General features: G+C 46.5%; 1 protein-coding gene across 3 annotated transcripts in view; it reads left to right on the plus strand.

Moving 5' to 3' along the window:
* Positions 1-13,755, plus strand: part of VPS45 (vacuolar protein sorting 45 homolog) — a 49,394-nt gene that overhangs the window by 17,840 nt on the left and 17,799 nt on the right. For all 3 annotated transcript variants that reach the window (XM_006033502.3, XM_025215282.1, XM_025215283.1), the window contains exons 11-13: positions 1,772-1,930; positions 3,193-3,300; positions 3,870-3,991. In XM_006033502.3, the coding sequence (XP_006033564.1) occupies positions 1,772-1,930; positions 3,193-3,300; positions 3,870-3,991 (389 nt within the window). The remainder of the gene's footprint in view (positions 1-1,771; positions 1,931-3,192; positions 3,301-3,869; positions 3,992-13,755) is intronic.

Here is a 13,755-nt window from a genome sequence, read left to right on the forward strand (position 1 = left end):
ATACAGCAAGCTCTAGTGCAAAGAAAGTCTCAGCTGGTGATGCAGTCAGTGGTGAGGAGGGGGTAGAAGAGACTCTTGCCCTTTTGACTCTGAGCTCTGTGCTGCCCTGGTTAAACTGGTACCAGTACCTAACTAGCTGAAAAAAATACCCAAGTAATATTTAAAATCAGTAAGCTACATGGAGCATACAGCAGACATCCTGAACACAGGCACAGCTTCCATAGACACAACCCTCTAGGACTTTGCTGCAGTCACATTCATAGATGTTAGGGGCTGGAAGGGACCTCTCGAGACTATCAGGTCCCTGAAAGGGATTATGGGAGAGCCAACAAATAGGAACCGATTTGGAATTTTTTCTGGATCAGCCAGAAAACAGAATTGCAAACTATATGGGACTGCTGTCTCTTTAAGTGGGGGGAAAGGCCTGCAATTGGTCTATCTGGGTGCACTGGCCAAGGGTGTTCTCTGTTGCAACCTCCTAATGGCTGTGTAGGGGAAGGGTCATGGAAACAATGAAGAATAACCCAGGGCATCAAATAAAGGGGGGATTGTTCTCCCGCTGATGTAATTTCAGCAATTGTTAATTTCTCTTGTGGCCTTGGGCCACTGAGTACAGTTCTTTTTTTTTTTTTTTGGTTATTCCTTTCCTGATCTCTTATTAATTCTGACAATGTACATGAGTCTTGAGTGATGAATGGAAGGTTTTGAATCCCATCTTCTTGGATGGACAATAGCTTTTCTGTTCCTTCTGCTTCCTGCTTACACAGCTATGGCCACCGTGTTCCCAGCCAAGGACTGGAAATCCTGCAAGCAGATATCCTTGTAAGAACCCGTTCTGTGGGTGGAATGGAAGGGAGTCAATGGCAAATCCTTCTCCAGGAATTTGCCCTCTATTTCTGTTGTAACCAGAGCTTGTTATTTAGCCCAGTTATGGCAAACCTGATTTAATTGTGTCCAGAGAAATTATCCTACCTGAGTTGGTCCTGCCCTTTACTTGGTATTGATATATTTTCTGCCCTGCATCATGTGCCCCCTTCATCTGTATGCTTTTGAAGTAATCCAAGCTGACTCTGCTCTTTAATCTATCACACAGGAAGGATTGCAGGTTTTACTATGAGGTGGATCTTAAAGCATCTGCCTGTCCTTGGCCAAACATCTGCAGGCTTAGTCTGTTGTAGATGGTGGTTCTCTGACATCCATTACAAAGGACAGACTTAAGCAGTTTATTATTTCCACTGCTCAACTAAGCATTGGTATCTGCTTTGTTTGGTCCTTATCTTGACTGACAGTCTGGCATTGCACCATGTCTGAGGGGGACTGTGGGGTGTTGAGAAGCTGCACCACTTCTTGCTGCATGAAGGGGTAGAAATGAAATGTGGGGTAGATCCTGGCTGTATGCCACCTTGGGCAGAATACAACCGCTCCTCTAAAACCCCTGGGCAGTATGAAGTGAACCACGTCTTAATAGGCAGGCAACACATCCCTGCTAGCAGCTAAAGCAATAGATTTGTTTGTTGGAAATATGATGCTTATATGTTTGTCGTCTTCATGCAATACCTAATCTTGGCCCTTCATTTCATTCCTTCCTTGGCAGGTTTCCGGTACCTGTTCTCTCCTATCAAATCTGAGACTGCTTTGCCTTCTTCATGCGTGTGGCTGTTGCCAAGCAGCTGGGTAGATGCATGATTTGCACAGTTGCTCTCAAGGCACAGGCTTAATGCATTGGGTTTCCCCTCCCCTTTTTATACTCTTGCTTACCTTCATGTCTCAGAACATGCGGCGGCTCCTGCAGAATCCGAAGGTGACGGAGTTTGATGCCGCCCGCCTGGTGATGCTTTACGCTCTGCACTATGAGCGCCACAGCAGCAACAGCCTGCCTGGGCTGATGATGGACCTCAAGAACAAAGGAGTTTCAGAGAAGTATCGGAAGGTAAGTAATTGCTGGCTCTGTTCTGGGTAGATACTGGAATGACTGGGCTGAGAAGATATAAGGGTGGCAGATCTTTAGCTGTTGTAAAGTGTCCTGGCTCCAGTGGCTTTAGCAGAGCCATGAGACTTTCCATCAGCTGGAACTCTGTCCTAGGGTGGGAGTTCCCAGACATTGACTGGCTTGTCTTGCCTTAGTCCTCCCATCTCTGTTTGCCTTCTTGGATAATGAGATGCCTCTAGCAGGGAAAGCATCTGTGTTTCGGACTGTTTTAACATGTAGTAAAATGGAAGCCTGACCTTGGATAAATAGGGCTGGAAGGCACCTCAGGAAGTCATCTAGTCTGACCATCCCTTCCTAAAACATTCCAGACAAGTCTATCTACCCTGCTCTTAAAAACTTGTTGACTTGGCTCTCTGTGTGTATCTAATAATAATGAAGAATCCCTGTACTTTTGAAGTCCATCTGAAGTGCTTTGGATACTGCTTGGATTCCCCTATTAGAAGCAACTCTTATCAGCTGATAAAGGCTTTATTATTCAAAGAGTTGCTTATGAAGGACCGTTTGCTCTGGCTTTCTGAAATGCCCCAAACAGTGGTGGTGCTGTTTGCAAAGTGCTTTTGGGTCCTGTAAGAGGAGGGCCTAAATGAATGTGTTGTCAGAAAGCTTCCTTGCAGAGGAGATGACCCACCTCCTCCTTCCTTCTAGACTCTCGCTCCACTCCCACCTCCCAGAGAAAATTGTTCAGTTTTAAACACTTAAAATGACGCGGGATCCTGAACTAGCTCTTATTTTTGTTTGTATTTTTCCAGGACTGGGGCTCCATTCTGGTAGGTGCTGTAGAAAATGTGTGCATGGGTGGACTAGATTTGCTAACTTTTCCTTCCTGTAGTGCTACAACGCATTCTGTTTGCATGGCCCATTCAGTTATCAGCCACAATGTTCTGCCTGTAATGTGTATTCACTTGGATCTGGACAGAGGGCACCACCCAGACTAGCATGATTGTGAGAAGGCTTTCAGCAAAATTGTCCAGGATTGACTTGATCTTAAACTAAAATTCCTTCTCCCTAGAAGTTGCAGGGAGTATTTGGGCACATTTCTTGGCTTTCTCTAGGCTATGCCCTTATTTGAGACTAGATGGAATCCTTTTCAGCTTCTTGGGTATCACTTCAGTACCTCTTTGTCGATGTTAAAGCCACAGAACCTGTCCTGAACCTAGTTCCCCACATTAATAGAGCTCCATCTTCCATCCCTCTCTGTATAGCTGGTGTCTGCAGTTGTGGAATATGGTGGGAAGCGCGTCCGAGGCAGTGATCTTTTCAGCCCCAAGGATGCTGTGTCCATCACTAAACAATTCCTCAAAGGACTGAAGGTATGAAGATCTCTGCCGCATAGAGATAACCAAGGAAGGGGGTGAAGCGCCCTGTGCACTGTTAAAATAAAAGAGCAAAGCTGATGTGTGTAATCCCTGCACTTGTTCATAGATCAGTTCCAGGTGGAAGCTGGGGCAGGTGAAAAAGGAAATGTGATTCTGAAGGACATAACACATGCACCAACTCATATATTGAGTTATCCAATGTCTGCTTATTACACAGCAGCCATGGCACCCATGGGCTGCTTATTCCTGTGGTTCTTGCTGTCCCCAGAAAGCCAAATTAAGGCAGGTTGGTGTGTGCTGCAACTCTATTTCCTGACTTTTGGAAGTTTAGCTGTATGTGTACTTGGCAGCTTGGAAAGGTACATGGTATTTGAATATTGCATCTATTGAAATCTGTGGGAGGTAGGTGCCCAAAAGACTTAAGGATCTGGGCCCTTGGCTGTTGTTCATTGTACCCACTGGACCACTGCTTGTTTGTGGTGGTGGCTTTTCTGACCTGCTTTTTAAACTTGCTGCATCGGTTTAATTTAATGAACAAACAACTGCTTTCCTCTGCATCGCAGGGAGTTGAGAATGTGTACACTCAGCATCAGCCCCTCCTTCATGAGACGCTGGATCAGCTCATCAAAGGAAAACTCAAGGACAACCAGTACCCCTACCTGGGCCCTAGCACACTCCGTGACAGGTATGCAGTGGGAAGTAGCAGAAGCCTCTTAAGATTATCTGCTCCTTATTTATGCTTGGGTCCATTGCATGCTTAGTGAGCATTATGGCTCTCTACATAATGAAAGCTGTGTCCTGTGGCCAGGACTGCCAAAGTGCTGAGTATTGGCCCAACTCTTGGTCCCCACTGAAATTAATTAGAGCAGAGGGAGTTGAATGCTGACAGCTTTTGGAAACTCCCACCCAATAATTTTCCCTTTGCTTTCAGACAACATTGTGTGGAATCTCCTGTTAGCTCTGATTAAAGAATATTGATGCATGTCAGCTTGATTTCTTCCAGCTGCTGAGAAGCAGTATTCTCAAGAGGCAAAGCTGGGAATTGAGATTTGAGTCTCTGTTCTCAGCTCTGCTACTGGCTTGTTATACAGCCACAGCAAATTGCTTGACTTTTCTGTGCCTCTCTTCATGCCTGTAAAATGGGAATGTTGCCTGTTTAACTCCCAAGCTGGTAATTTGGGCTTATGTGATGTTTAAGATTCCCAGACAAGATAAATGTGTTTTATGGTTGTAGTTTTTCAGGTAGCTACACACTGAGCTAAAGCACTTGCTCCCCAGGACAGATGTTTGGAGGCCTGTGCTTGCTGGAAGCAGTACAGTGATTCCAGGATGGTGCAGGCATGTGGGGTTGAGCTGAAACTTGTACTTCCTATCACCCTCCCCTACCCCCAGCCCAGCTGCCTTCAGTCCTTCTCTTGCTGTCATCCTGTCTTTGGGGCCAAGGAACAAAAGCTCTCACCTTTGATAGAAATGTCTGGAGCTCTGTCTTTAATGGCATAGCTGCTTGCTTGTTAGAATAACTGTGTGGGTTGAAAGCTCCAAGGCATTGCTGTTGGAGATCTGGGAACTTCCATCTGACAGCTGGGGGTGGGGAGGGAGAGAGAGAGATGAACCTTTGTCCTGTAGGCCTAGTGCATTTATTTGACAAACTTTACCATGACGTTTAATTACCCTGTGCCACCTGGGGTTGGTTTTTTTGTTTTTGTTTTCCTTTTTTTTAAAACAAGGATAAAAAATAGCCCAGTATCTTCCTCACCCTCTTGAGCTGATTTTGTTACTCTTTTTGGTGAGAGCCTGACCTTGCCCAACATGGCTAAGGATCCTATTGAAAAGGAGTAGCTGAGCTTGCTGGGACTATGCTAATCCATTTCTAACAGAGTCAGTAATGGCAGGTATGTGTTGGGAAGGAAGGCCTTGAGGCATAAGGTGCAGCTCCTGGGAGGCTGAAGACCTGCGTTCTATTCCCCCCTCCTGTCTGCACTTCAGTTTCTCTGTCAGTAAATCAGAGTTTAGGCCTCTGAAGTAAACTGGTTCAATACTTTGTTCCCTTGTGAATGGTTTGCTAGCAAGGTAAGAGCCTGTTGTTGTGTCAGCTTTGAATTTATTCCTTCAGCTCTGGTAGCTGAGGCCCATTCATTTGGTACTCAAGGTCCTAGGCTTGCTCTGATGCCCCAAGATGGTGTTATCACAAGGGTGTTGGGAATCCTCCTAAGAATTTACAAAATGCTCCAAGAGCTGCTGGAAGGTGTCTTATAGGCTGAGTGTTAGACCTCTCATCATTACCTTCCCATGCTAGTTGCTGCTGGCTTTTATCAGCAACTGCCATGTTCTTAGTGAGGCAGAAATTAAATGCAAACTTGTGCTTCTTGACAAATCGGGTGGCTGTCGCAGAGCAGCCTCTGTTAAATTAAAACTGCAGACTCATTTGGGGGAGAGGAGAAAGCAGACTTTGGGACCAAGGTTCAGAAATGTCAAGCGAGTGGGAGGGGAAGGAGCATGTCAAAGAGTGATCATCAATCTCCCTGGCTCTCAGACATGCACACTGCATGGCTTTTTCTTCCTTCCTCAGCCTTGCCTCGGGGCATTGCGATCTGCCTTGTGAAAATGGAAGCGTATTTCATAATGGGGAGGCATCCAAATTCCATGCCAGCCTGACAGCAGGGGACATTAATCACTTTATTTACGAATAAGAAAAGAATTATAGTCACACAAGAGACAAATTGTTTGTGTACATCCCCAACATGCCAGAAAATCTCTGCCTGGCCCCAGATTATCCCTTGAAAATCAAATTGTGTTTGGGGCTGGTGGAAGGTGCTTGGCTGATGGACCCCAGAACAGATAAGACCATAGAAATGTAAGCTTCCTCCTCAGTATGTGTCCCAGACTGGCCTGAGAGAGAACTACTCGGCTAGGACTTCATGTTCCATACCATCCTTGGCCCTTTCTGCCAATAAAAGGGTCAGCTGTGGCTCTTAAGAATTCATTGAGCCCTTATGAGATCCATTAACCTACTTTGCACAGGTGGCCAAAAGGCTTGAGCTGCTTTCAGCCACTGCAGACTTGTGCTTGACTTGAGCTAGTTAGGTAGGGGTGAAAATCCCAAAAGGGTCAAGGAACTTCTAGGTGGCCTTCTTCATGCAATACAAAGAGGGACCCCTTTAAATATCTCATCTTGTCTCCTCTCCAGGGCTCCATGATTTTAAGAACCCAGCCTTAGGAATGCCACTGGTAAGGGGTCAGAAAGGAGAATGTAAACAGGGCTCAATTCCTGATGAATAAGTCTAGCAACTTCCTAACGCCAGTGGACAATGTAACTGAAACGAAAGGAAAACAAACTTCTTCCTCCTTTCCCCTTTGCTGTAGAGCAGCAGCCTGACCATGTAACTGAATTGCTTCAAGAAAATAAATCCATACCAGAATTCACGTGCACCGATGCCAAACCAAATTCTGTGGCAAGTTACTTGGAGCACGGCTGCCTATGTTGTAAGCATAGTATCTAGCCATGGCCATTCTGATTTGAGCCTGGAGGCCCAACTGTGACGCACGAGAACTAGTGTGACATGGAGGGTTAGAGTATACAGCACAGGGCCTTTGGCTGGATTTTTCTGAAAGCTGGGAGCATGCAGAATGATATTACTTCACTGTAACTGCTTGGGAGCTATTTAAAAATATGATTTTTTACCTTCTGTAATACTTTACCTAGTGCGTGGGTTTGGTGGTGGGTTTTTAAGGGCTGGCCAGTAGATGGGAGCTACCTGGTCATTTTGCCTTTGTCTTCAGTGTCTTTTGGAAGCTGAACTGTTGGCAAGAACCACTAGCACGTAAAGTTGCCAACTCTGTTTGAATCTATTCCAGGAGGTTTCGTCACATAGTGGATTACAGTGCATAGACTTTTTTACATTAGGAAGGCAAATGCACATTACTATTACACTTAAAAAACCTGCTGGACTACTGTATAAATCAGATTCAACATTTAATATTAATTTTAATGAATACCCTATCCTTGATTTCCCGGGTGACTCTCAGCAATCTCCTGGAGATTTATGTCTAATTCCTGGAGACTCCAGGGCAATCCTGTGGTAGGGTTGCCAACCCGCCCGTGGCTGACCCATGTTACCAACCATTTGGCAGAAAGGCCAAAGACTTGAGCGGGTTATGGACACTGCTGAACTGCCTTGAGTACTAGAGGAGGTCGGAGGGTGGCACTGCATCAATTCCCCCTGCCACTCTACCCTAAGTCAGTGCAGCTAAATGCTAGGGTCACCTGCTGACTTGCAGGCACTGCTCCTGCAGCATCAAAGCATTGCTTGATCTTCCAGGTAGATGTCTGTGGGGCCCAACCAATGCTGAGATGGGTCGCTGGAATGCAGAGCAGAATGGTCTGGCAGCAGGCAGTGATGTGCTAGAAAGCAGAGCGCAACGTATAAATGAAGTAGGGCCCAGTGGTTAAGGCACCAGCCAGGCATGTGGAACATGTTGATTCAACACCTTATTACCATTCGGGCGACTCTCCCACTGTGTCTACAGTGCTCTTTAAGGTCGGCCCCCCCGCCCTACCCTGCTCTAGTCTGGGCCACATGCTTTCTACCCTTCCCTGTCAATGCCACTTTGGCCGTTGTACCTTGGGCTTCCTGTTATAGGAATCAGCCTGCCCACTGCTTGCTTTGCCTTGAAGGAATCCTCAAGTAGCAGTTCAGTCTCATCCTACTATCTCCTTTTAAGATTGTACCGATTCTGGGAAATACGTATTAGATTGAGAGGTTCTGAGATGCCATGATCCTGGGGCCTTAAAATGTACATAAGTACTCTAAAGTAGATGGAAAGATGGCCTGTTTAATTTTCCTCATGCCAGAAGAGTGGAGTGAAGAACTACCTTTAAATTTATGGCATGTGTTGGGGAACCACTTAAAATCCAGCCCCAGGCAAACTGGGCTGTCCTGTCTAGTCTGTGGTGGTTTCAGAGGCCTGAGCACAGTGATTGGCAGGAGTTCAGGAGAGGGTCAGGGTGAAGTGCTTTGTGTTTCGTGATCAAAGCGAGGCAGCTGTGCGACCAGCAAGGAATTTTTAAAGGGCTCTTTTTAATGATTTTTCTGTAATAAATATTATACTCTCTTGCGGGGGATGAGAAGCTTGTGGTCCAGCTTTGGAAATCGGCAGCAGGGAGAGGAAGGGAATCTCCAAGGCTTGGAGCAGGGCTCTAAGCAGATACTAGTAAGCATTTCCACTTCGTTGTTCACATCCACATCAAGTGTCTTGATCTTGCTGGGGTCATAGATTCATAGATGTTAGGGTCGGAAGGGACCTCAATAGATCATCGAGTCCGACCCCCTGCACAAGCAGAAAAGAGTGCTGGGTCTAGATGACCCCAGCTAGATACTCATCTAACCTCCTCTTGAAGACTCCCAGGGTAGGGGAGAGCACCACCTCCCTTGGGAGCCCGTTCCAGACCCTGGCCACTCTAACTGTGAAGAAGTTCTTCCTAATGTCCAATCTAAATCTGCTCTCTGCTAGCTTGTGGCCATTATTTCTTGTAACCCCCGGGGGCGCCTTGGTGAATAAATACTCACCAATTCCCTTCTGTGCCCCCGTGATGAACTTATAGGCAGCCACAAGGTCGCCTCTCAACCTTCTCTTGCGGAGGCTGAAAAGGTCCAGTTTCTCTAGTCTCTCCTCGTAGGGCTTGGTCTGTAGGCCCTTAACCATACGAGTGGCCCTTCTCTGGACCTTCTCCAGGTTATCCGCATCCTTCTTGAAGTGTGGCGCCCAGAATTGCACGCAGTACTCCAACTGCGGTCTGACCAGCGCCCGATAGAGGGGAAGTATCACCTCCTTGGACCTATTCGTCATGCATCTGCTGATGCATGATAAAGTGCCATTAGCTTTTTTGATGGCTTCGTCACACTGCCGACTCATGTTCATCTTGGAGTCCGCTAGGACTCCAAGATCCCTTTCCACTTCCGTGCCACCCAGCAGGTCATTCCCTAGGCTGTAGGTGTGCTGGACATTTTTCCTCCTTAGGTGCAGTACTTTGCATTTCTCCTTGTTGAATTGCATTCTGTTGTTTTCTGCCCGCTTGTCCAACCTGTCCAGATCTGCTTGCAGCTGTTCCCTGCCCTCCGGCGTGTCCACATCTCCCCATAGCTTTGTGTCATCTGCAAACTTGGACAGAGTACATTTCACTCCCTCGTCCAAGTCACTGATGAAGACATTAAAGAGTATCGGTCCAAGGACCGAACCCTGTGGGACCCCACTTCCCACACCCTTCCAGGTCGAAACCGACCCATCCACCACAACTCTCTGGGTGCGGCCCTCCAGCCAATTCGCCACCCACCGGACTGTGTAGTCATCCAAGTCACAGCCTCTTGGGGTCGTCTGATCCCAGCAGTCTTTCCTGCCTAAGTGCAGGGGGGCTGGACCCAATGATCTTGTAAGGGCCCTTTCAGCCCCTAACAACTATGATCCTCATCCTGTTTGCTTATACTCATGCAGTCCCAGCCACCCTGTGGGTAGGTCGGTGCTAGCTACAATATAGTCCCAAAGCAAAGAGACCCCAACTAAAGTTAGAACTGTGGTGTGTTGAGTGCTGTATGTACATCCTGTGAAGCAGCCCCTGCCTTGAAGACCTGGCAGGCTAAATAGATAATAGATAAGGCAGGGTGGGAGAAAAGGAGTATTTATATCTCTCTTTTATAGATGGGGAAACTGAGGCAGAGTTAAGTTACTTGTCCAATGTCATGTAGTGCATCTGTGGCAGAGCTCTGAAATGGGCGTCTTGCCTCTCAGCCCAGCATCTGACCAGCGTTTTGAGGAAGGATGATTTGCATTAAACTTGGTCCTGCTTCCCCTGTGCCAGTGACTTTCCTGTACAGTTCCTTGGCTTTCCATTCTGATTTGGTGTGGGGCCCACATTAACCAAACCTGAAGCTGTGGGTGACCTACAGGCTAGGAGTTGGGGACAGTCTGTGTGCCCAGGGCACTTCTCTACTGGGGAGTATTTTGCCTGGCCTGTGCTAAAAGTGTCACCATGCATGATTTGAGGTTATGTAGTGTTGTGTCCCTATGATGCTATAATGGGTCTTATGCCAGGCAAGGAGACTAAGACGTGGTTGTTCTAAACTAAAAGCAAGTTCGTTAAACCCTAACAGCACAAAGGTCAAACCCAGGCCTGAAGGCCTCTGGGTCCCAACCCAGGATCTCTGTTTGTGACTGGGTTTGTGTGACGCTGAGGGTCCCTGACATGGTTTTGTTTGTAAGGCCGTGTACAAGATAGACTCCCTGTCCCAGCCTTTGTGATGTAAAGGCTCCTGGTCCCAGCAGATGCAGGTGCGATTCAGATCTGAGGCTTGTAAGTAAATGGGTCTGTATCCAGTGAGAACTCTCAGGGCCTTCTCGTTCTCCTCCATGGACTTTGGATCAGGCTGTAAGACTGGGCAGCCAAACATCTAGTGAAGTCACTGGAAGATTGGAGTGTTCAGCACTCTACTGGGGAGTATTTTGCCTGGCCTGTGCTAAAAGTGTCACCATGCATGATTTGAGGTTATGTAGTGTTGTGTCCCTATGATGCTATAATGGGTCTTATGCCAGGCAAGGAGACTAAGACGTGGTTGTTCTAAACTAAAAGCAAGTTCGTTAAACCCTAACAGCACAAAGGTCAAACCCAGGCCTGAAGGCCTCTGGGTCCCAACCCAGGATCTCTGTTTGTGACTGGGTTTGTGTGACGCTGAGGGTCCCTGACATGGTTTTGTTTGTAAGGCCGTGTACAAGATAGACTCCCTGTCCCAGCCTTTGTGATGTAAAGGCTCCTGGTCCCAGCAGATGCAGGTGCGATTCAGATCTGAGGCTTGTAAGTAAATGGGTCTGTATCCAGTGAGAACTCTCAGGGCCTTCTCGTTCTCCTCCATGGACTTTGGATCAGGCTGTAAGACTGGGCAGCCAAACATCTAGTGAAGTCACTGGAAGATTGGAGTGTTCAGCACCCTCCGTCAGGGTTAATTCTTTCCCTGCTGACTTGAGAGATCACAGTGTAAGTCGGACAGCTTTGCCATTTGACGGAATTGTTATGGACACCATGAAGAAGAGCTTGTAAATTCTTGCAGAAGCAATCTTGCCTTGCAAGAGGTTTAAACCTCCTTTTTTGGAAACATCTACTTGCAACATAAATTGCAAAGCCACTTGGTTGCATGGTCTGTAATATCTTAACCCATGATATGAAGAGTGCTTCAGAGACTAATGAAAACAAAGTAATTGCCAAGTCCTTTTCTTACATAGCATGCTTCTTCAGCCAGAATTGTGACTATTTCCTTATTTGTGCAAAGCAATTTTCTTCCCCTGCTATGAAATTTCCAAGCATTTAGCTATCAAATTGGTAGTTAACCCAGAGAGAAACAAAGCCATATCCACAAATTGGGTCTGAGGAGGGGAACAGCTGGGGGAGACAGCAGATTGCATTTCCACTAATCTAGTGAGTCTTGGTTTTCTTCCTGCTCCAAAATTGCTGCTTATTGTCCTGGATATATGCAGCAACTCCCTGAGCTCTTAGCAAGAGAGCTGAGATGCTCTTGTTCCTTTTATAGCAGTCTGTCTTGGACAAATAAAAGGTAACTGCATTTTGCCATGATGCTTAAATGCACAAAACTAAACAGTGTATTTAAGGGAAGGTGAAAAAAGACTGCATCCTCCCTGCAGAAAATTAATGATGCTTAGCGTATGCAAGATGCATATTTTGTTTTCATGTTAACAACTTAAATGGTTCCATGGTACTCCTTGATACCAAATGATCCCCATACTTCACTTGCTCATAGAGAGTTATAATTTCACCTGTAAATGGAGTGTAGCCACTCTTGGGGTGCAGTGTAGCATTGCTGTGCTTCATTCAGCAGCTGCTAATAACACTTGAGAATGGGGATATAAGGAAAGCCTTCCCCTTGTGCCCCTCATAGATCAAAATTGTGAAGGAAATGTAGGTAAACAAGACATTTACTGTCTATCTGAGTTAGCCACCCCATGAAGTATAATACTTTAGTGGGTGCAGGCCCCAGTCAACCTAATCTGTTGAGGTGCTAGCTTGTGGCACAAACGTGCATAGTGTGATGTTGACTCTCCCTGTTGCATCTTCCTTCATTCTACTTTACTTTACAGCCTTCTGCCTTCACTTGACTGTTGGGTATTATGTTTTCAAATGGATTGAGTGACCCAGCTGTCATCCCAAATCACCTCTACCCCAGGGTGTTGGGGGGTCTCCTGCTCTCTGTCTGTGGCACACCAGAGGCCTCTCTTTCTTTCTTCGGGTGCTTTCCATCTGACATGTGCAAGAGGGACCAGACTGGACTGTTTTTGGAAAAAACCTGTTGCCTGCAAATGTAGGAGATGGGACCTGATAGCCCAGGAGGTCCCTTCCAGACCTGTGTTCCTATGAAAAATGCAGAGACTTGAATACACTGAGATGGAAGAAAAGATTCAGGTGTCTTTGACCCAAGTCCCTGATTCTAACAGATGCAGGATTTACGTTTGTGGCCCATTTAGGAAAAGTGTATTTCTTCCTATGGGAGCCAGTACCAGGTGACATAAGAAATCACCTATCAGGCCAGCAGATTACCTTTCTGCTCTTGTGTGGGACAGTGAGGTCCCATCCCATGACTGGTGCTCTGTGGTACATGTAATGACAGAATTACCTTCCCAAGAAAGAACTAACTGCCTGGCACTAGGAAGAGAGTAAGCATTAAGGATGAGGGTTTGTATCTTGTTATTAATTCAGCCCCCACATCTCTTCCTTGCTTGGTTTCAACTGCAGATTTCAACAGGAAGATGTTCACCTCTCCCTCTCCTGGGTCATGATATTAAACTGAAACTTATTTGCAGGGTTGCTTCTGCTTTAATTTAAAGCGATTGACAGCAGCGGAGGCAGAGAAATAATGAACGCAACACTTAAGCCATTCTTATTTGCATTCTTGGTTCTTCCCTAAGCTAATATGATTGATTATAACATTTGGGTTGGTGCCTATGTGAGCAGCCTTGGTATGATGGTTTCTAGATTCAAAGATGAGAACAAACAAGAGCAGACTCTCCTCCTGCCCCCACCTCCATCTCCTAGTTTCAGATAAACAATGAAACCCCACTTCTACCCCCCCTAGCAATTGCAACCTTCAGCAGTACCTCTGTCCTGCTAGCCCCCTGCCTCTGTAGATAGGCAAGAACGTTACAGTCCTCCTGGCCTTTGTAAACCCTTGGAAATGATGGCAGCAGTTCAGGGTAACTGCAATTTTAAACCCCCCCAGAATATTTCAGCCTTTAAAGAAGCCTGTGGGAAGCAGGCGCAGAACTCCCCCTGGAAATCAATGAGGGTCTGGATGCCCTAAATCTCATAGGCCTCTTCAAACAGCAGCAGACTTGTGCTGGAATTTGGAGGCAGGTGAAGCAGGGATGGATGCCAATGGTAAAAGGACTATTTTA

Source organism: Alligator sinensis, unplaced genomic scaffold (assembly GCF_000455745.1).
Source record: "Alligator sinensis unplaced genomic scaffold, ASM45574v1 scaffold735_1, whole genome shotgun sequence".
NCBI classification, from domain to species: domain Eukaryota; kingdom Metazoa; phylum Chordata; order Crocodylia; family Alligatoridae; genus Alligator; species Alligator sinensis.